The sequence below is a fragment of the Salarias fasciatus genome, chromosome 12, assembly GCF_902148845.1.
Source record: "Salarias fasciatus chromosome 12, fSalaFa1.1, whole genome shotgun sequence".
NCBI lineage: Eukaryota > Metazoa > Chordata > Actinopteri > Blenniiformes > Blenniidae > Salarias > Salarias fasciatus.
In genome coordinates this window covers 22,207,677-22,231,811 of record NC_043756.1, presented here as the reverse complement: position 1 = coordinate 22,231,811, position 24,135 = coordinate 22,207,677, and the positions used below count along the sequence as shown (strand labels likewise).

The 24,135-nt window shown below is 40.3% G+C and overlaps 1 protein-coding gene across 2 annotated transcripts in view; it reads right to left on the bottom strand.

Moving 5' to 3' along the window:
• castor1 (cytosolic arginine sensor for mTORC1 subunit 1) overlaps window positions 1-24,135 on the bottom strand; it is a 40,530-nt gene extending 16,395 nt beyond the window's left edge. Inside the window, exons 1-9 of one of the 2 annotated variants that reach the window (XR_003932521.1) lie at window positions 23,794-24,135; window positions 16,417-16,487; window positions 14,512-14,705; window positions 14,011-14,146; window positions 12,552-12,675; window positions 12,265-12,381; window positions 11,900-11,982; window positions 11,610-11,704; window positions 7,425-8,057 (exon numbers count right to left, since the gene is read on the bottom strand). Coding sequence is in view for 1 of the 2 variants with exons in the window: in XM_030103976.1 (XP_029959836.1) it covers window positions 7,986-8,057; window positions 11,610-11,704; window positions 11,900-11,982; window positions 12,265-12,381; window positions 12,552-12,675; window positions 14,011-14,146; window positions 14,512-14,705; window positions 16,417-16,487; window positions 23,794-23,906 (1,005 nt within the window). In the remaining variant the exon portion in view is untranslated. Of the gene's footprint in view, window positions 1-7,045; window positions 8,058-11,609; window positions 11,705-11,899; window positions 11,983-12,264; window positions 12,382-12,551; window positions 12,676-14,010; window positions 14,147-14,511; window positions 14,706-16,416; window positions 16,488-23,793 lie in introns of those variants that run through there. The other variant, XM_030103976.1, reaches the window with a different exon arrangement.

Genomic DNA, 24,135 nt, shown 5'->3' with positions numbered 1-24,135 from the left:
CAGGAAGAACAGGTAAACTCCACACAGAAAGGGAAAATAGTAACTAATACCATCAAACTGAAAAAAGAAAAATTCCTCTACTACTGTAGCGGCAGAGTTGCAAGCAACTCACCATTCAAAACATCAGTCAAAAAATTAAAAAAACGGCATTGCAACTTGAGAGAAAACATATACAAATAAGATAGATGAGTGAATGACAAACAGGCAACATGGAGCAAGTTACAACAGATAAAAGATAACTTCATGCATGAAAGCAAATGTAGTTCAATCATATGTAGTCATCACACATTAGTCACAAAATACTGATCAAAGAAGCTTTTCTACCTGCTGTTGTGGACACAATATACCAACAGATTACTGATGTCAGAAAGGTTTAGCCTTTGATTATGCTGTAGGTCACATATCCCTGAGTTGATTCAGGTACATTTTTGTTTGTTTGTCCATCTTAACCTCTTATTTCATCTACTGGCCATCCAAACTGTGTTAGCCTGTCAGATTCCCCACACAGTTTGATGACTCTGATCTGTGGCATGTACAACGTTTAGCATGCACTTACAAATCTGATGCATGAAATTGTGCAAATAATGAAATGATTATATGAAAACTTTTTTTTCTTCTTTTTTTTTAACAATATGTAACATTTTAAACACAAACTTTGCTGAAACCAATGCATGTACACACTGGGCAAATAAATGCAATGCTGTTTTTGTCTTCTTCTTCTTTTTTTTTTTTTTTGCAAAACCAACAGAATTTTCAGGCTTGTATTTAAAATACTCTAGTGAATAAGTATCAGTGTTAATCAGAGGCCTGGACTATGCAGGAGAATGTTCTCTTAGTGAGAAAACTTCAGGGATTAATCCTGGATTTTCCGTTTTACGAAGCAGGCTCACTTCTTTTTGGGATAAATCATCATGGTAACTGAGGCTGAACAGCTAGCCTGCTCTGGAGCAAGTTACACTCTGGATAAGCACTTTGTGTTGTTTTTTTTTAAAATATGAAAAGTGCATTATGAATAAAGTTTGACTGATAAGAGATCGAGCCTCCTGAATGAATGGGTTCTGTTGGAAAAGGACCTGCCCATTCTTACAAAAGGTTCGATTCCCTATAGTCCCACATGTGGAAGTGTCTTTGAGCAAGATACTGAATGTTATTGTGAAGCACTTTAGGGACGGCTCAAGCAGTGGAGAAACTCTATAAGTGAAATCCATTTACCATGAGGAACATGAATTTATGTTTAAACTGCCCGTTTAAACTGTGTGATTCAATTATATTGTATAATCTTACAAAGTTCTGCATTAACAGAGTCGAAATTTTCTGCCACCCTCCTTCCTGCCTTTTGTCGCATGCAGCAACAATGTTGGTTTTGACCTGCAGGATGTGTTTGAATTCTTCATATATTTGGAGAGTGATTGCTTCTCCATGGTAAAATAGGTTGCTCTGCAGAGCCTCTCCATGCCTGTGATTGGTTAGACACTCCAAACACCTCCCCTTTTATGTGAGCAAGCACTGATCATGATTGGAGACACCTGATTCGAACTCGTGAGTTGATAACCTGCTTCATGGTTTCACTTATTAAAGGTTGCGAATGTCTGGCTTTGTCAATCCAGATCATGGAGAGATATCACCGGTATGTTAATCCAGCTTCGTTGTACAGGCTTCAGGCCCTCTTATGACTACATACGGCTTATTAATTTCTTCTCTGGTCCTATCTCATGCTTCACTTCCTGTATGTGGCTGTTATTCTGAGAAAATAATCAGTCTGTTGCAACTACAATTGACCACCTGTTTTTACATTATTTCTGCATGCATTTATGACATTTCACTTTTCATGTATTTACTTCTTTTTTTGTATTCAACTGGCTTATACAGCTTTATAAAAATATATGAGTTAAAATTAAAAAAAAAAAAAGTAGCATGAAGGTAACACTTTCTCTCCCCTATTGTATTATATCAGAAAACACACAAAAAGTCATTTGTTATTTATTGAAAATGCTGACACAATATAAGCATCCAAAAAGGAAGGCATTTTTACAAGAATATCAAGAATAGAAGAAAATCTGGACATTCTCTAACAGGAATTGTACTTCACTGTTTGTCTGACCTCCCGATGCAAACCTATTTATACTTGAACATCATTTAGTAATACAACAAAATAAAAGCCAAACAAACAAACTCAAAATGTTGGTCAGTATAAATGAAATACACATCCTTGTGATACATCTCTCCATTTTGGGAAAAGATATTTTAATGAAGTGCCAAACTGTTTCACCATTAACAATACCTTGAATAATACAAGATTTTTCAACACAATGAATAAAAACAAAAACAAACAAAAAAACAAACAAACAACAAAGTATAAATAATACTGTTTGAAGCTACATTAAAGTCTGCTCAACATTTAAACATAAATACATAGCAGTAGCATATTTAGGGAAAAAAGTGTTTAACAACACTGTGCACAAATACACGATTGCTATTTAAAAGTGCAAAATGGTGTTTTCAAAATGTGGGACGCTTCGATCCAGTCAGTAATTTTGGTTGAATGTTTGTAGTTTGTATTGGCAGAAATATTTTATATTTCTGATGTGAAAACTAGAACTCATCTGAAGTCAGTCAGATGCTTTTAATTTAAAACATCTGGTAAACACTAATTAAATACGTTACAAGAATGTATTTGAACAAAGTAAAATCCACACAATACATTAAAATCAACTCTTAAAATATATGTTTCATAGATATTACCAAAAATTAAAAAGTAGAAAAAAAAAATAAAAACAAACAAAAAAACAACAAGATTCTCTGTTATAACTCCTGGAAGTCTCTGATGCTTTACCAGCCTGGTGGTCTGATCCAAACTTTTAAAACTACAATACTGGAGTGACTCATGACACCACCTAGTGGCGGATGGTGGAGTTGCAAGAATGTTCTGTTGGAATGTTAAAGACAAGCGACTTTATGTCTTCATGTCTTTTAAAAGTAACAATGAATTTAGCTGACAAGGCAAGTACAGTTTCAAAATCATCCGAATAGATGAAAAGCGACCATGAATAAATCAAATAAAAACAACCTAAAGAAATGAAAGAGCTTTAAAAGAACCTTTGCTGAAAGAGTTGAGCTTTTTCTTGAACTGGTGGAGCAATTTTTCTATGTGAGTCAAGTTCCTGCTTATTTTCTGTCACACGTATCCTCCACTTGGTCACACTTGAGTAGCTGCAGAACTTGTGTGACCCAGTCTCTCAGTGTATAAATAACTCCCCACACATAGACTTTCTTTAAGTAGTGATCATCATCGTGTGACAGCTGTGGTGGTGCTGGTGTTGAGAGGGCGGCCAGCTCTGGCTCAGCGTTCTGCAGACTGTAGTTTATCTGTTCCAGCCTACTGTTGACAGTTTTTAAGGAATCCACCATGAGTTCTGGATGGGGCAAAAGGTCCTTCTCATATATTTCCACATTTGAAATGTGCCAACGAAACAGAAAGGCCTTCGTGTAGATGTCCTGCAGCTGCTCGGAAAGGCTGCTGCCGGATATGTCGGCGGTAGGGACGTCCTCTGGAAGTGAATAGCCGCTGCTCTGGTGATGTTTTTCCTGTAGGAACACAAAGATGAATGAAGTGAATTCAGCCTGAACATATTTTACTATTTAGATTTTTACATTTTAATTACTAGACATTCAAGACAGTGTTTTTTCATTTAGATTTTATTTTCTTCGGGTTGGGATTACTACTCCCACAAGCTATTTGTGATGCTAATAAAACTGTATAAATGGCCCACAGATGCTGGATTCTGTATGCATTTTGTTCAAAGTATTTGTGTTGGTATTATACAATATTGCATTGCATCGGTGTCATATCGTATCGTATCACATTGTGTCTCATCGCATCATATTTTCTCATACTGTTTTATTATATTGTATCACATTGTATTGTATCATATCATATTGTATCAAATCATATCACAATGTATCACAATCTATTATGGTTTTGGATTGTTTCGTATCATATTATGTCTTATTGTGTCTTTTATCATATCAGATTAAATCAAATAATATAGGTAGCAGATACAAAGGTGTGGATTTGGTCTAAATACACAGCGACTGTTGTCAAAACGTCCACATTCACCCCATGCTTCCTGAGAAGTGCTACATTCAACTATGCTAAATAGCAAAGGAAGTGTGTCAGAGCAGTGGCGCAGTGTGTTACCTACATATGTCTCCTTGAGTTGCTGTGCTTCGAATTCCAGCAGCTTGATGAGGTTGCAATTTTCTTTCCATTTACATGTGTTTGGAGTCGGAGCAGGAAGGACGAGAATCCACAGAGTCTTCAGGAACATTAAGAGGAACACTGAGAAAAGATCAATTAAATATAATTTCCCCACAAGCAACAAGACATTTCTCTTTCAAACAGGTAAGTCTTGATACATCAAAAAGATTTGGCATATGTTTATACATTCAATGAACCGATTAACAGCTTGTCAGTTTTCTTGACCCCATCGCTAGGCCAAGTGGAAATGGACGTCAGATAGAATCACTTGATAAGGTTTCTTCACAATGTTTTTAAAGAGTCAAACCAATCTCATACTGCTGTGGATACCAGTAAGATGGATCAGTTGTAGCATGTCCAGTTGCATCACTGACAAACTTGATCCACTCACAACAGACCTAGTAGTCCTTTCTCCTCCAAAACTGCTGGTTGTGGAGGAAATACCCTAATTTTCAGGTATGAGAGTATCACATTTGAACTTCTTTTTGTTTTTCCCAAAAGCCCTGAATGCCTTTTAGCACCACCATTCAAACTTAAATAATGTCTTCTATGCATCTTGGTGATGTATTTTACCGTTAGTGGTGCTGATATTTTAGCTGTTTGCTGTAAGGTGGGCAGGTAAATTGCAACGGGGTCTAGTCGTAACATGACAGATTTAGATTTACTTGCAATAAATCAACTTTGTGGAATGGAATCCATCAATGATTCATTAGTGTCTCTCCTGTTATCATTCTGGTGACACTCCCGTTCATACACAGGAATTTGATTGATGAGGTTTAAGCGCATGAGCGTTTTCTTTTTCATCATAAAGATTTTATCAAACATACTCATAACTTTGTTCAAACAAAAATATTTACTATTTGAAATTCGACAGCTGAAATATATACTTCTTTTAAATAATAAAAAAAATATTTACCGTGGTTCCATAGAGGTCCAGTTGATTTGCAAACCATTGTGACTGTATTAAGTGTATATATGTATACACCTGATGCTCAGCACCTCGAGCGAAAACTGTGAGATGTAAGTTCTGCAAGTAAGTATCCGGCTTTTATATAGAGTGAGTGGACAGTCATCTAAAATCCCACACACAATCCCACGTGAGGATGACAAAGCCCCATGACAACATTTATCTAAAACATCATTCTCGCCATGACAGAGAGACTGGGAATTTAGAAAGACAGAAAGGTGTGACACTTCTTTGTAGAGATTTCCACCTCACATTTCATATTTCAACCTGTTTCACTTATAATTCTATTCAATTCTGTTCTTCGACAGAAAACTGAATTGTTAATTTAGCTTATTTTCAATGGTTACTCTTTGTATTTGTATTCACTGTTTTTCTTCCTCTTTCTTGTCTCGTGTTTGTCATTTTCTTGTCCTCACTCATGAGGTCCTGTCATCACCTTGTCATTAATTTCTCTTGAAATTGCATGATTTTCCATATTTGTCTCGTGTATCAATTTCACTTGAATGCTGAATCTTGAACACGCTAGCCGTGGATCAGCGGTAGAGTGGGCTGCCTTTCAACGTTGCAGGTTCAATCCCGTAAATGTCATACACTGAACCACAGATCCACCATCAACCGGAGGGCTGAGCGTCAAATTGGTGTTGATCGCAAACAAAAATATTGCAAATCTATCTTCTATACCATTTTATCATGTATCAGAGTTCCTCTACGCTGCATCCAGTCCCAGTCAGAATATGCCTGGACAGCTCGCCCATCCATCACACACACGTTCATATCAATGGCCAATGTACCAGAAAACTCAAATGTTATATTAAAAAAAAAACAACAAAACAAAACAACTGCGCTCTCTTAGATCCCACTTACAAAATACATGAAATGATAGCATTGTCCTCTTTTTTTGCCATGGTTTATTCTCAAAACTTTAAAGGGAAATATCCTTGGTGGTGGTGTATGAAGGCAACAGTAGTGCCAGTAGTGATCGGGGCACTAGGGGCAGTAACCCCCAAGCTGGATGCATGGCTCCAGAAAGTACCGGGAGCAACATCTGACATCTCTGTCCAGAAGAGCGCACTGCTAGGAACAGCTAAGATCCTGCAGAACCCTCAAGCTCCCAGGGCTCTGGTAGAGGAGGTACCGCCCAGGTGCCCCCAGTGGACGGACTGAGTGCCTTGCATGGCAGCCGCTTCCACTAGTGTGTGAATGTGTGTGTACATCGCTTTGGACAAAAGTGTCTGCTAAATAAGATTGTAGAATTGTAGAATTATTTCAAACGTGAAGAAAAAAAAAAAAAAAAAAAAAAAAAACGAGTCAAGAGGGCTTTCTCCATCAGGAATGAGTTTATGTTAAACATGTGATGTAAGATTTCAGATCTGTGACACTCGGGAGTCACTACTGAAAAAAAGTGACAAATATGTCCCATGTAGGCCTCCCCTGCAATAGGGAACTGGTTTACTTCTGCTTACTACTTTGACTGTTATCAAACCAAGTCGGTCTGTGGTTCTTAAAGTGTGGAGCAGGCCTCAGGGATGCAGCGGCAGGAGTAGTCTTGGGGTAAGAGGAATGCCTTTTTCCAAGCAGGATATTTCCCTTTAAAGTTTTGAGAATAAATTATGACATATCATTTCATGTATTTTGTAAGTGGGGTCTAAGATGAATAAAGCAGTACAGGTGATGGATGTAGCTGTGCAGATGTTGTCGCTTCTCTTCGTTCTGATAGAGTCAAGTGTGTTAGTGCCAACAGATCCATTATCCCTACTGCCCAGTTAGAATGCACCATGTCAACACACAGCAGCTAGGAAAGGCCACGAATGACTCCGATTTTATTGAAACACAATTTTTATTGAATGAAGCAGCACAAAGTTACAAATGTCAAGAGAATACTTCAAATTGTATAAAATGTAGCAGTACCAAAGAAAACACGGAGACTGTACTGGCTAAATTAAAAAGTTTACTGTGCAAATAACAAAAGATAAGACATAGTGTTGTTGACCTTGGGTAACGCTATCGTTAAGAAATGCTGACCTACTGGTTGGTGGGGGTGGGGGGAGGGGTATCCAACAGCATTTGCAAAAACAACCTGCTTATTCTCAATCTAAAGTATGTCACCATTTTTATTTTGTATGAAAAGTACTGTAACAATCTCACAAGGTTCACACATTCAGCTTCACAAATACCTGCAAAAGAAAAAAAAAAACAAACAAAAAACAAACAGCTTAGACACATATGTTTAGCACATAAACACTACTGGAAGACTAAGTTAGAAATGGAGTGTGTTCCATTGTATGCCGCAAAAAAAAAAAAGTTTCATTTAATTTCTGAGCACAACTTATTGTCAACACAGATGTCAAGTCTTGTAGAAAGGAGGAAGACCCCATCAGACATGGCTGAAAAATGTGTGTGTGTGTGTGTGTGTGTGTGTGTGTGTGTGTGTGTGTGTGTGTGTGTGTGTGTGTGTGTGTGTGTTTCAGAAGAGATTGTGCACTGTGATGTGTGCATGTGAGGCCCACTGCAGTCTCAGCACTTCCTGAATGGCACAGGTGATGATAGGAGGCCTCTTAAGACAAGACTGCGTGCACACATGCACACACACACGCCACTGAAATGTGCTTCTGGTGCTCGTGGCAAATGCACGCTTGTTAATACTGCTGGCAATGCAGTGCTTAAATAGGCACAGAGTTTGGCCTCCGTTTCCTGTTGTCCCATCACCTCGACGCAGGTGAGAAGCACCAGGATCGTCAGCCTCGGCCCAAACTTGACACATCAGCTGGACGCCGGTTCCTTCCTCTGGTGCTGGAGCATGTCCATCACACTCACTATGTCCTCCTCTGGGACCTGTGGAAGACAAGTAACGGTGATTTAGTGGCAGTGAATGCATCGTGAATGATCAGAAGGTTCAGATTTATTCAGCCATGAGTAGGTTTTTATCAACTGGTGTCAAATTATAACAAGTTTCTTAGTTCAGGGGCCACATACAGTGCAATTTTGTCTTGAGTGGTCTGGACCAGTAAAATAGTGCTATAATAACTCTTAAATTCAAACTTTCCAAGTTTTTATTTGTTGTGGTGCAGAATATCCATTTGGAAAAGTCTATATTTTAGCAAAACCAAACAAGTGGTTCTGAAATCTCAACATAAAGTCCATTTTAGTGATGCAAGATACAGCGAAATGTTCCAGAAACTTCTCCTGCAGCTGTTGCTTTATGCATGTTTTCACAAACTCACCCTGACAGCATGCCTTTGAAGCTAATGCTAGTTTGCTCATATCACGGTTGCTATTTTTCAAGGCAGCATCACCGATATCTCAGCTTGAGTCTCTGTTGAGTTATGGCTACTCTTAATAATTTTGTTTTAGATAAATAAATATTTTTGTTGCCGTTTATTTTGTAATTTTTGTAATTTTGTTGGTGGTTTGATGGACCAGATTGGAGCCTCTTGTGGGCCGGTTTTGGCCCATGGGCCTTATGTTTGACACCTCTGACTTCAAGGATTTAATGTTAAAATGACTTGAGAGGTTTGAATAAGATGAGTACGAATTTTCTTTTACATTAAATCATTCCAAACACTCCTTGAGTGCACTTCGAGCAACACATTAGCCTTCAGTTTATTCCTCCCTCGGTGGCATGGGGCTGTGGGGGCGTTGATATATGGCCGTCTCAGGGAAGAACAGGGGTCTTTATGGGGACATTTAGCGCGCAACCGATCTTATTAAAGTCTCTGGATCAACACTCGATGGACAACACAGCTAAAAGTGAGCTTACGGCCTCGAGTGACACAGTCAGTGTCCTGTTGTGCTCCGTCACTGGAACACAGGTAACCGAGACAGTCATGCTGAAACAAGTCTGTCTTTTAATTACCAGGCTATCGGGTTGGTGAGTCAAGTTCCACCTAGTAGGAGTATTGAAGAAAGCACAAAATTCAAAAGCAACAGGAAGTTGCACAATTTCTGAGGTAGCAACATGTAGACAATAAGAATAAGATGCTCTACAATCACCGAGACTCATTAAAGTCCATCATAGATCCAAATGACTTAATTTCATTCTTGACCAGTCGACCCTCTCGACAATTTGCGATGGAGAGCTACAAAAAAGACACAATAGTGACAATGTCATCCAGATTTTTAGTTTTCCAGCTCTCCATTAAAACAAGTGGAAATCCACTTTATCCATCTGTTTACTTGATGTCAGCTGGAATTTCCCTGAGACGTCTTTCACGAAAATCATGATTGATACAGTAAAATATGAGGCAGCTGGTCACCTCCCAACGTTCACAAGGGTTTTCACATGTTCAAATGACGCAGTCTTGCTTTCTTCAGTTTTAGTTTTAGGACATTACCTCTGCTGTTTCCGTTAAGCGGTTTTCAGAAGATTACATGGTTACATCAGACTATAAGACACATTTATGTTTCAGAGTATTTCACTAACGGTATGATTCCCAAAACCTTTGATCAAAGACCCTCTGATCTTACAAATAACAGTGCCTCATTAACCACACTTTGGTTTCATTTTTGAATTCCCAGACCGTAAATCCACGCTGCAATCAACCTTTTGCATGACTTCGAGATATATTCTGCATCCTTCATTCTGCATTTCATTCATTAAACTCTTCCCATATTTAAAGGAGCAGAGTTTTGTTTAAAAAAGAAAAATCTGAATGATCACTACTGAATGTCACAGCGCAGATAAACTGACTGAATTGCAGCACCCAGTCATTGTGACGCATTGAGTTTCTCCATTAGTACTCATTGGAATTTGTTATTTTGTGACACCTGCTTACAAATATAGGTGTTTGTTCAAAGTTCGTGCAACAATGGCATTTCATGACACCAAAGTAATGCAACAGCCTTATCTGAGTAAGACGCTGGATTGCTAAATTAAGCCAAATGACAAGCTGGGCGACACAAGGCAGATATGAAAGTGAGTTACGCACTTGTTTCTGAAATTCTTTGAGGAGGACATGTGAGGAGTCTTTGTGAGACGTTGGAGCTTTATGCTCACAATTACATGTACAAAAAGCAACACGGGCCTCATAAATGCACCAAACATAAATGGGTCACATGATATGTACACAATGTCTCTTTAGCTCCACACTGACAGGATGCATATGTAAGCGATTGACACACAGTGGTGGTAACCACAGAGTGCAAAACAGAGGACATAACCCAAGGATGACTGATTGTACAAGAACATGACGCCATCAGAACAGAACTTAGGAAGAATTTATCTATCAGAAGAATGTAGGTGGTCAATTTCCAGACCAACTCTCTGATAACTTTCTACAGAATTACGAACAAATGACGTACGGAAAACATTCTTCATATACTTGTAATCACTTTGGATTGCATAAATTATTAGTAACGTTTACAAGCTGACACTTAAATTAAAGTTTTAGCATCGCTGGTGGTGTCTTAAGAACAACGTCTTTATATTTTCCACCTTCCATAGAAGCAAAGTAATAACAGTATGTGAAAGTTTATATAGATAAGATCAACCAATTCAAATGTTAATCATGCATATGAATGAGCTTCAATAAAGGCTAGCAAAAAACCCGTGAACTGTGGAAAGTATCACCAAGTTCACTTTGCTTTGATGGAAAATACAGAGTGAGAGCAGGACTTTTTTTTTCAAAGGAGACTGACAAAATACAACTCTGATCACACTTCAGCATGTTGAAGTGAACTTGAGTGAATGAGGCTCATCGAAACATGTCCAAATAGATAATGTGTCAATTCTAAAAATGATATTTCATATGATGTCAGGAGGCTTTGACATAGTCATTTCAGAATGCCAACGAGTGCAAATTATCTTTGCTATAACTGAGAAAGTCCCAAGAACATTGTAATCTACAAAACAACCAGAAGAACAGTGGCCTCGAACAATTAACATTCTTAAAGACTTCCATCAAATGAAAATTTCTCAGTTTATTTAGCATGTTGTTAATTGAGTGATTGATTGGTACCAAACAATTGTCAAAACATACTAGTAGAATATCTCCGCATCAAATCATCTACTTTTCTCTTTCTATATAATTATTTGAAATGTCTGGTGCTTCAATAATTCTGCATTCAGCAGAAATACACATGCCGCTTGCAAGGTTTCTCCCCTGCACCAACATCTGTGGCAGAAATGGATGAGAGCACCAGCTGGCTGGGGTGCACTAAGCTGTCGAACAAATCTTCACCACAGATCTATACCGCACTGCATATCTACGTATTTCTCATAAAAGCACTTCAGAGTACAGACCTGGGTTTAAAAAGGAAGAAGGTGAATGCTTCTTTCTTCTTGAATTAAAAAAAAAAAAAATACTTGCTTATATATATCATATGATATTCTGTATGAATTTCCCACATTTCAGGCGTTTTTTTAACAGATGTGGTGGTCGAGCTCACCAGAGCGTGGTCGAAGCTGAAGGTGCTTATGTAATAGGCAGAAATGTCGCTATCTGCGAGAGGCTGCGATATCTGGGCAACTATCCCACATTCATCTGGAAAAGAAAAAAAAAAAAAAAAGAATCAGCAAGCGACTCCGTGTCACAATCATGTGGTTTGATTTCTCTCTGATTACTTCAGTCATCAAGCATCAACAGGAGAAGCATTTCAAAGAAGTCAAAGATACAACAGATGGCAGTTTGGAACAAGCTGCATTTTTAAGGTATCTTAAAAAATCTAAGCGGCCTCACCGAAGCCCAGAGGTTGTCCCCCGATACGAACCATCCTCCACAACTCCCCGGAGGAGCTGGTGAAGAGGAGGTCAGCAGGAAACCTGAGAAAAAAAGATAAAATGAAGTGATACCAAGCGACCAAGTACACACTGAAGAACAGGAGAACACACACTTTAAGCAAAAACTATATGAAAATCTGAAAATAAAAAGGGTCTGCTGTTAAACATATTTATTGTGGATACTTTAGTAAATATTAAACATTTTGTGTGTGGAGGATTATTTTATGCTTTCTCTCTCTGAAAATAATGTAGCAAAAGTGTCATTTGCTCATGTGGGCCAAGTGTTTTATTGATGCAAACACTGCGTCAGACGAGCCCACTCACTGCCTCTGAGCCTCGGTGTCCATCACCAGTGAGATGTATCCATCGATGAGGGAGAAGGAGAAGAACTTGATACAGTCCAAGTCCTGGCTCGGAGACGACTGGCTGTCCTCTTTAGGACTACAGAACAAGAGACAAATGCAAGGTTTTATAAGGAATGAGCCTTTATCCATAACTTATGAGTGAAAAACAACAGCCTGAAGAATGAACTGCATTCTACTGTGAATGGTGTGCTGCCATCTCGTGCTGAAGTGGAGAACTGCAGCTGGGTGTGGCGAAAAGGAAGTGACCTGCTGGAATAGAAGAGGACGTCGATGAGGGTGGTGGCGATGGACGGCAGCGTGTCCGGGTCCAGAGACATGACGCAGAACTGGTTGAGGGGGATCAGCACCGGGTGAACCGTAGGGTGGATGGCTGCAAACACAACAACAGTCACGCTCCACTAAAGAAGCGCGAGAGCATCCAAAATGCAGATGTGGGATAAAACTGTTCTCCAGTCTGGTTCGGGACTTTCTGTTTGGGGTCTGCATGTTCTCCCTTTGTGCTCCATTTTCTGCCCACAGTCAATACGTTATGGATGGAAGTTTTTAACACTCTCATTCAATTTACTTTTCATACTGTTATATTTTATTTATTTTCCATGCTGTTTAATCTCATTTTTATATATTTTGCTGCATTGCTATTGATGTAAAGCCTATTGAATTCCCATGGTACTATGTACAACATAAATTTGCCTCGTCTTTTCTTTTTCTCATGATTAAAAAAAAACAAAAAACATCATTACTGATAGCTGTTTTACCAACCTATTCACCTTCACAATTCATATTGCGATTGAGAACTATTTCTGCCCAGGTTTGAGGTCAAAATTTCGATCTGATTTCACAGCCTTTTCTGATGAAAACAGTGAAGCAGTTGACAGCCAAGTTGCCTCGCATGCCGTATCATGTTGAAAGGCACGGGCATTTCAGAGATACAGTGATTGTAAACGAGTGACTGCATTTTGCAGTCCTCCTTGTACAGCATGTTCTGGACTGGACAGTGATTAGGGCTGGGTGGTATGGCTAAAAGCTCCGCCATTATATGTTTTTTAACATCAGTCGATATTGATATATATTGTGATATAAAACAAATCACTATTTTGACCCTTTTTAAATGTCCCCTGTTACTCTAAAGTCACACATTCTAAAAATGACATAAATTCTAAAACACTCACACATTTTAAAACTAAAAAACTCTTGTACAGCAGCATGACCCATATATTGTTTCATTGTGTACCGTCTTTGTTATCACAGCTACGAGTTCTTCTTCCCAACAGTAGATCAATACATACACGCTTCATAAAGTCACTGGTTTTATCAGGTTATGCCTCGAAACCCCATAATACTTATTCAAACTGATGCTTCCAGTCCACTGCAATGATCAAGATGTTAGCAAGTACTGGAAATGGCATGGTGGGATCTGCTCTGTTTTTGACCTGCTTATGTCCCAAATGCTCAAACTCTGCTCCGATTCACAGCTCATTCTGTATTTAGGGTATTAAAATCAGTTATTAAAATTATTAAAGTTATTAAAATCATGCATGACAGACTTAACAGATCACTTTATTACTCATAGATCTCAACAATCTCGAACAACAATGTATTATAATATACTAAAAAAAAAACATGGTTTGACAGATGAATCGATCTACTAACTGAGCTACAGTGTGTGCCTGTGCAGTGCTTGCTCTAGTTTGATACAGATGCGTACCGTCTTTGCCGTTCTTCTGGAGACCGTTGGAAACATCCTGTGAGTGCACGGGGACAGACTCTCCTCCTTCCTCCTTGTAAATGTTGAACTCCTCCTCCAGTGTGCTGATGACCACCGACAGGTCTTTCTCTCTTACCTATAGAAGAGAAATACTGCAAACTGTCCATGCGTGGAACGTGCTCACCGCTGGTCTCGTTTCAGTGAGGAAACACTTCAGCCTGCATGTCAACCATTAATACAGTTGCTGACACAACCGTCTGCCGGGGTGTTTATTTTTTCGCCGGTTTAGTGCCCTCAGCTCTGTTGGGAGTTAATGCCTTCGCTGAAAACTTGGCGAGTAGACAAAACGCACACTCCGTGACTTGTGTTGTCTGGCAGATCTCAGCAGGTGAAAGTTTCACATGCCTGGAGCTTACAGAGCACTTAGGGAGTTTAACAAGTCACTCCAAGTTTCAGCGAAAACCTCTTTAGACTGGTCAGGTAAAAGCAGAGGGGACTCACCAGGATGAAGTCGGTCTGGTAAGTGGAGAGCATGAAGACGGAGACGTGCTGCTGCGCCAGCGGCGCGATGACCGACTTGGCGATCTTGGTCACGCCGACGGCCTGCGAGCTGCTGGAGGCGTTGCCGTTGGAGACCACGTTGAGCGGCAGCCACATGGAGCTCTCCACCTGGAGGTGCTCCGACGGCTGGAGCTCTGGGCGGAGATGTCAGAGGAGAGGGGGGGAAAAGCTGAACATTAGGTTCAATACTGTAGGATTGTGGTACAAATACAACTTGATGTGATTCCAAGCGGAACGCAGCCCTGCAATACGATTCTTTTAACAGCATGAAAGCAAAACAAACATTATACGCTTTGTGTCTTTGCCGTTAAGATATAGAATGACCCTGTTTTTACTGCAGGTGAAAATGATGCCCAGGAGAGTCCAGCAGCACCTACAGCACTGCAACATACTCAAGTGACTTGCCACACATCACATTTCACAAACAAAAAGATCTTGAAGAGTTGCAAAGAGGGTCAAAGTTTAAATGGGTTCTATTCTAAGGACATGCGGCCGTCACATCCTGACAGACCAGAATAAAACCCAAGTATGTTGTAGTTTCATAATCATCCAGCTAACTAAAAGCATTGCCAGACAATCCCGACCTCACACAGTAGAAATCATCCTTTCCTCTTTCTTTATTCCCCTTCAAAAGAGCTGCTGTTCTGGTTGGTGTAATTTGTCACAGACGGCCCCTTGTGGTTTCACTACACCCGCTTTCACCTCTTAAAATAGGCACTCAGAAAGAGAGCAGAGGAGACAGAGTGACGAAGCACCCCTGAGGCAACATATGCCTTTAAAATCGACATCTGGGCAGAAGGACTGAGAGAAAAGTTGCAGGATGAGGAGTGTGCAAGACTGTAACATTTAGTTTGTGACGATTCAGCCTCAAAGTGTCAGACAAAAGAAATTAATCTTCCCAACTAAACAATGACATTTGCATGTGCTGACCACTGGTTTTAATATATTTAGCCCTGCTTAGTGAAATATCATTGTTATGAGCACTTTTGCAAATTGCAATGCATCCAAATTTACAGAGAAAGTCTCTGCGATGTTGAACTGTCAGTGCCTGGATGAGCTTAATTAGCTGACTGGGGAGATCTTGAGGATTGCAGTACACGAATCTGTTTACAATCCACAGAATTAAGCCCATAAAAGTTTAGTGCATCACAATATTAACTAAACATGTGATTCAACTACACACAACTGGGCCGATGGCCTATGGCTCTGTCTGATTGGCCAAATACTTTGGTCTGCAGAGCTTGAATGTACAGTGAATAAAATCCACATAATTTATTGATATCCTGTCTTTACCAATGTTAGATGACAATATTGATTTTATGATAAATCTGTGAAGTTATTTATAATTTCTCAAGTGAACAAGTGCCTTTTGCTTTCATGAAGAAAGTATAACAATAACCCCCATATCAGACTGTAAAGTTTTATACTAATGACATGAAGGAGAATAAATGTCGCACCTCTTCTCAGCTTTCACAGAACCTGGATTTTCTCTCATATCAAACAGTGAGCGAGTCAAATCCACACACTCTTTCAGTCGATATGAGGAGAACTTCCTTGGTATAGTGTTAGCTCTTCTTGTTTTCACTGCATGATACAGTTGCTGAAACCGCGTAATATTTGTGAGGGGAAGCAGGGGAGGAAGGAAGTCACACCACAGTGTTGAAAAAACACTGTTCAACAATGTGGTTCAGTTTGAGGTGTTATTTTCTCTTGTAACAAAATGCTAAATGAAAGGTAATTACAAATACTAAGACAAACGGACAGGGCATAACTAATAATATCAAGTATAAATCGAACAGGATTGTGGGCACATAAATATTATTCAATGAAAAAAAGGGTTTTTACCTTTGAATCCTTCCTCATCGAGGACGACGGTGTAGTTCTCTGGTGTTTCCGTCAGGCTAAAGAACTTACATCTGAAAGTACAAAAGAATGAGAAGAGTGAGGTTGGAATTAGAGAAAATATAAAATGAAACGGGAAGAGGGCGAGATGATCATTATTCATCCGCAACCAACTGAAGACAGTTCAGATTTTCAGAACTTCTACTAAGAATCAAGTAAATGAGGTTCTCTGTAGTTTTCAGAGGCTTCAGGACTGGATGTCACTCAATTAGTCCAAAGCTCGGTATTATGTCGGCATCGGGCCTTTGTTTATGGCAAGTGATGGGGAACAAAGCGAACTGGAACACTGCTGCAGTCGTCAACAAGTCTGTAAATGACTGGAGCACTGAAAATGATGTCGTTAGCACGTCAGGTCATAAGTTGGCGCTGCTGGTTGTTTTTGGAATGAAAAACCACTCAAAAGATCAACAATGTGAAGGGAGAACTGGACGGCCTGACGACAAAGTTGGATTGCTATTACAGGTCACTCTCAACTGTAAAGGTGTCAAGTCCCAGGAAAATATGGAGTCATGCCAATGATTTACCGCAACCACGGTGTCCGTGTGCAGTTGCAGCATTTCCAAAAAGTTGTGTTTTCAGTACAACTAGTTGAAATTTAGTTAATCAGAGAATTTATGCAAATTCAGATCTTGATTAATTGTGCTTCTCTTATGAGTAAAAACAGTTATTTTACAATACATTGTGCAGCCTGACTAAACATATTAAAAACCCAGTGAGCAACCTATTTCATCAAGTTGTATCGTTGGAATGCATTTAAAAAAAGGGCATATTCATGAAAATTTTATATTCCTATTTCATAGTCAATTTACCAACTGAACAGCAATGTAAGGATGAATGTTGAGTCTTGAGGCTCATAATAAACCTACAAATTTATGGGTAGGTTTGCATAATTTTCATGAGATTTCAGCGAGGTGATTTTTTTGTGGTCTTTTTTAAAGCTTGTTCTAAGGAAAGAGACATAATCAATGACTATTTAAAAAGACGGTGCATCTAATACAGCCTGCTGAGGTTAAACATTCACTGTGAAACGACACACTTATTATACCTTATTCTTTACGAAATACATTTGCTTTCAAAGGCTGCTTCTTGGTCTGTCTGGTATTCAGTCCTACTCACTGTTTTCTTTGTGAAACGTTGATAAAGGATAAGCAGGGGAGTGAGCGGGGGGGAAGAGGGGCTGTAGGAGATTTTGAGGTCGAGAGAAAAGAAAACGAGACAGCGAACACACATTTCCTTAGCTTTTGAGGAAAATTCACTCAGCTCCACAAAACAATTGTCTCCCCGGAGAGAGAGACTGGATGAGGGGCTGAATACAGAGAGAACAGATTTATATGTAACCCAAGAGCTGGCCCGCAGCCGCTCTGTACTCCAAAAGAGCGTTAACAGAAACTCTGATGGGACAACATCGCCCCTCAGTAATCTGTCCAACTCAAAGGTTTCCAACTTTTTAGATCAAATTCTAACTACTCTGGCTTATTAAGTTTGGGGAATGTCTGAATAAAAGCTTAACTATAATCACAAATTAAAGGCGGAGAACATTATAATAGTTTTGGCAGTTAAGATCATCCAAGGCCTAATGAGGATGAGCTCAATAAAACATCACCAATGTTTTTTTTTAACGCGTTGGTTCATCCACTATTACTGTGTATCCATTAATGGATCCATCATCTGTATCACAGCTAAATGGATCTAATAAAAACATTTATGTTTCACAATATTTGCAGCCAAGTTAGTAAAGCTTCCAGTTTGGGGCAGAGAAGAGGATAAAAGCAGTTTCTGCACGGATGACTTGGCTTTATCTTTGCGTCCCTAAAAAGGATGTGGTAGACATTCCTGTTTCCTTAAAACATCTGACCGGCCTGCTCCTCCGCTCATTGGCCGGCTTAAAGATATTAAGGGTGAGACTGTCAAACTGCTGACTCAGAAAAAAGTAATCCCTGACACGAATTGGGATGATCACGCCACTGAAAGACAGAGGGGGAGAGAGAGAGAGAGAGAGAGAGAGAGACAGAGAGAGAGAGAGAGAGAGAGAGAGGTAACCCAAGCTACCAGCAAGCTAGTCCATTGTGTTTTAATTCCCCCTCCTCTCGTTTCCTACTGACCCTTCACCTTCCTCGGCTCAGTTTCCTGCAGGTAGAGTCTGAGTGTGTGTGTTCGTCTGTGTATAAGGCTTTGTAGTTTTTAGAGAGTGGGGTTGGTGATGTTATACCTGAAAGTAAATCTCGAGGAACGTGAAGGAAGCATCAGCAGTGAACAGAAAATAAAATGACAGCACCTGGTAAGCACACATGTAAACACAGACTGATGCTCAGTCTTCTTGTGACATGCAGTATGGCTTGGTACTTTCCACTTGTTGAACTGAAGTTACTACAGACATGAGTATTCAATTAAAAAAACTCATGGCAGGCTAAAATCAAACACAGCTTGATTTTATAGTGAGATCACTTGGAGATCAATGCTGCCTCTGTAACGTCCTGATGACTTTACACGGGATGATTCAGATGGCAGAAGGAACTTCAAAGTCATTGTCTTTAGAGTGAAATGAAGGCTCCATCAGACTCACAGTGTTCAGTGTGTTGTCAGCTTTTGGAACACACTGTGAGGCACTGAAGAACTGGTTCCACTCAGAGGCACATTTTAATCTTTAAAAACGCGTGGCATAATTTCTGAAGACTTTCCTCGAAGGCATATTGGCACAGAGAAAGACAAGTTCAAACACAGGCCGACCAATCCTGACATGAAGTTGATTTCAGCCTCAGAAAAGGGACAAAAAAAAAAAAATCATCCCGAGTCATCTTAAAACACACACACACACACACACACACATACACATACACATACACATACACACACACACACCATTGTTAATGTGTGATCTGAGAAACAAATTGCTTCTGTTGAAGGGTGATGACGGGGACGAGATGGGATGTAACTAAAAAAAAAAAGACGAGGAAGCAACAGGTATCGGGGGAACGACCGAGCGGAAAAGATGAAGACCGAGCATTCAAAGATTGTGGACTTTGATCCAGCGGCAGAAAACAACAGGCGGTAGCAACAGTCGGGGAGCGAGGAGCTGGTGTTGTTCAGACGTTTACAACTGATGCTCCAGCTGAGGAAACATGATAAGGCTGAGAAAAGCGAGGTTGAAAGTACAGAGGAATGAGCCTTGAAGTGCCTTGGTCCAAACATAAGAGGAAAAGTGAGTTGTCGGCTACAAGACTTGTGAAAAACAATCTATAGATTTTTTTCAAAGCCTCCTGTCTTGTTGTTTTTTTCTGTATTGGACAGGGTGTGGGGGGGGGGGGACGAGGTGCTAGGAAGTCCTACAGTCCTGTGTAAATAAATGGAGCGAGAGCCCCAACCGTGACGGACCACTGGAGCAGACAAGTGAAAAACTCCCAACTGGGTTTCTGGCTCAGCAGAGGCATTGTTCCAACATCGGCTCTTGTTAGGCTCCCAGGACAAGAAAGGAGGACTGTGTGTGCCTGCAGGGCTACAGCCACAAAGCGGTGAGATACGTACTGTATATCGGCCCAAAGCTGAGCTTTGATTAGTACAACACCCATGAGTTTCAGCAACAACTGAACACAAGGCCAGATTCCAATCGAAGCACACGAAGTCCAGTCATCAAACCTTTTAGTGCCAGCTGAGGGTTTTCAGACCAGACAGTTCTAGGAACTTGAGTCCCTTGAGTAACAGGAATTTAGCATCAATAGGATTTTTTTTTTTTCCGACAGTTCTAAGAAGACCTGAAAGGCTCCACTTTTAGTACGTGTCAGTCCTAAGAGAAGCTTCTTCAGTCCACATCAGTCTGTTTGTGGAGACCTTTTTTAGTCCATAATCATGGAAACTTTCCGCTTCCTTCCTCACATGGGTCAATTACAACTGTTCAGAGCCAGAGGAGCACAGGCCATGTTTAGAAGCGGAGATAAAAAGTAGGAATTCATTTTTTTTTTTAACTGGACTGAAGAAAATTTGATTCATGCTTTTATGTTTCAGTTGGTACAAAAATTTCTTGTTCAATAAATTATTGCTACTTCATTACAGAGATGACAGTGTGCACAACAGTGTGCAATAAATGGAACAAAGAACTTTACCACTGTAGCAAGTCTATGGGAATATCTCAAAAAAGATGCAGCTGCAGGCATGGATGCCCGTCACTACAAAACATAAAAGGCAATCTGTTGAAGCCAGAAATACACAGAAATCCTGTCAAAAAAAAGTAGTAATGAAGACTTTTTCACAGTGCTAATAGCTTTGGAGGTAACTTGGGTTTTCAGAAATTTTTCAACTGGGAAAACTATGGATTTTTTTCAGTTCCTTGATCTTAGTAAGAAGTAGGAACCATTACTGCCCTTCAGATGAGATCCCATTTCCCTCCTCTCTCACAATAGATGAAGCGCAGTGCAATTAATCAAAGATGAGCCATTGCTTCGAGCACGATCCACTGCCATGTTCAAAGTCCAACGTAAATTCAACAAACAGCCTTAAATAAACAGAGACGTTTACACCCTTTCAGGATGATGCTATGAAAGAACTGGCTTCAACCTTTTCGTTCACAGGCAGCACTCTTTTAAGAGTCCCTCAACAGTCGAGTTCAAGGACACCTACGAAGTGACACTATTATCAACATTTTTGAGTGTTTTTACTGAAGCTAACTGATATTAGGCCCCGTTCACACATTGCTAGCGAAAATGCAGTGTTTTGCATTCTTGTTTCACAAAAGTTTTGCGTTTACGCATCAACTATGCTGGAAATGCAGCGTTGGGCCATAAGCTGGCATTGTTAGTTGTTTTGCAATGAACTAACACACACAGAGAACAGTGCATTGTGAACATTAACAATGGCGAACATACGGACATTCATGTGGGCAGAGGACCAAGTTGGAATGCTATTCCGGGTAACTCTCAACTACAAAAACTACCAACTTCCAGGAGAATATGGACCAGGACTCATGACACTCCGGACGCTGCCATTGTTGTTATTGTCCATCTCCTAGTGTATGTGCAGTAGCAGCATTTTCAATGTTTTTTTTTTTTTTTTTCAATGACTCCCAGCACTGTTTTCATGCCAAAAATGCAACAAAAGTTTTCTGTTTTCACTTGAACACGTGTAAATGGGGCCTAAGTCTTCTCCAAACAAAATTGGCAATGCAACTGATGGCACATGTGCTGTACATGGGCTTATCTCTCATCATCTCTTTGGCAAAAGCACTGCTACATTTTGGCTTCTGTCCTCTGACGCAGCAAGCGTCCATCTGTAGTGGGTGCTTAAAGAAAAAGACCATCGCACAATATGTGATAAGCACTGCAACCAGTGTTCACCTCTTTAAAATTCGGCTCAGATCTGCTTTGGGCTCGCTTCACGCGGGGAGCTGTTTTCTCATGAATAGCAGAGGCCTGAAGGAGGGAGATGGTTTAAAACCATCCGGGGCAATCAGGACTGTTTTTCACCTCCCTACCACCGATTGTTTTGAGTTGCTGTGAACTCAATCTTCTCCGCCACTCCCTATTATACATCAACTATAGTGTAATTGAAGGGGGGGGGGGTGGGTACAAAAAAAGCTCCCATTCCAGAAAAAGAACAGGAAAAACACATCAATACCGCAAGAGAACAACAACACATTAAAAAACAGGCAAGTCTGGTAATAGAATGAAGTGAGGCCTGTGTATTTTTTTATGGGGGATCCAGAATTTCTTCCTAGACCAGAAACAGGTCACAGGATTTGTTATAAACTTTCTATCATAAACAAAAAATAAATAAATAAATAAAAATACAGGAAACTGTGAAAACACACTAGTAAGCAGTATGCACTTGAAATCAGATTTGGTGCTGTGATTTTGCAATAGAACCACAAGTAACGCCAGAAATACTCTGAAATCTGACAGTGTTATTGCTGTTGAGGAAAAACACTATTTCCTGTGAATGTAGTGTCCATGTGGAGCACTGCATATCTCACAGAAGTCGTGCCTTCCCTGTTTCTATGGAGGCGGAGATTGGTGCACTGAAAAAAATATTGTACTCTGGATGCCACTTTCAAAAATGTATGTTTGAATGACTTTGACCACAGCTGCAAGACACCATCAAAATGCAACAGAACTTTACCAACGTTACTTGAAATCGTCAAGGAAACAAGGCTTAAACCATGCTGTTATTGCAAAGACGTCTTCGTACTGGCTACTGCTATGCTACTTTTCTTACATGTTCCTGTAGTTCGACTGCATTTGAAGGGCTAATGATTGTATGTCTGAGTAAACAAAACAATTTTTTTGAAACCCTGAAATTTTGACAATATTTCAGAATAAATTACCACTTCCATCAAAGTATTAAAAGTCTTTCAGATCGTGTCAAGGTCACATAAAACCTACATGAATAGTGGTTGAATAGGTTGAAGTCCTGGTTGCTTGATACAGCTAGTGATAGTTTCTCCTCCGGCATCCTCAATTGTTCTTTCTTATTATGAATTTATTATGCATGCATCATGCATTTCAGAACAGGAGCAGTTTGTTGAATTTGTTATTTTCTGTGGAGAAACTGAATTTTTGTGATATATGACATTGTGCTGAATATAGATATGGAGTAATATTGTGCAGCCGCATACATGTCTAGAATCTATAAAGACACAGCTGTCAATTTTCTTTGGCGGTGAATATTTATATTGTAAATTAGATTTCCATATTTGTCTCAAATTTAAGTTTTAGGACAGTGGGAGTACCATGAAAAAAATCCATCCACACAGAGAGGCTGGCCAACTCAAACAGGACCCGAACCAAGTGGTCGCACACCATGGTGTAAAAGCTATTCGGAAATGGATACGAGAATGCAAATGATCATGTGTAAACTCAAATTCAGAGCAGTGGCAGAGGCCTGGCGTTCTGTCCTGTCCTGGTGGCTTGAAGACAGATGCCAGGCTCTTCTTGTGGCATTGCTTATGTGGGACAGCCAGAGGAATAAACAATTACATAACAATGAGAGGAAATCCAGGGATTAACTGAAAACTGGCACTAATGCCAACATGGGGTCTGGCGTTCATCAAAAGAGGTCAAAGGTCGGGGCAGACCTCAGACCAACCTCAAATATGTAACAGACTGCATGCTTGAAACAATATTGTTTGTGTTTTATATGACTGGAAAGCAGATATTAACTCGCTCCAGATCAAAGTGATGCTTTTATTGTGCAAGCATACAGAAAAGGTGAGTAACTACATATGAATTGCAGTGCATCATTCACAGATGCAGGAGGAGGCATGCTCGGGCACAAACCCCACAATGGCTGTGAGAGGAAGAGGCGCTGGGGAGGATTCACCGGGAGCCCCCTTACCGTGTCCTGTTCCGGAGGAAGATCAGCTTGATGAGGGGGTGTGTGAAATTCACCAGCCCGCTCTTGGATATGCTGGTGACCCGCAGCCTGTGGTCCAGTATGTGCAAGTCCATGTTCTTGTTTGTGAGCAAGCGGCGGCAGTCTCCGCTCCCCCGCGTGCGCGCGCAGCAGAAAACAAACGCCTTCCCCGAGCGGAGCGACACCTTTAAACACGGGCCCGGGACGTGGACATTACCGACGACCGCAGAGCTCCGCGCACGTCCCGCGGCTGTTCCGTCGCTCCCTGGGCTGAACGGGGCTGAAAAACATCCGACGTAAGGAGTCCGACCCAGCTCAACTACT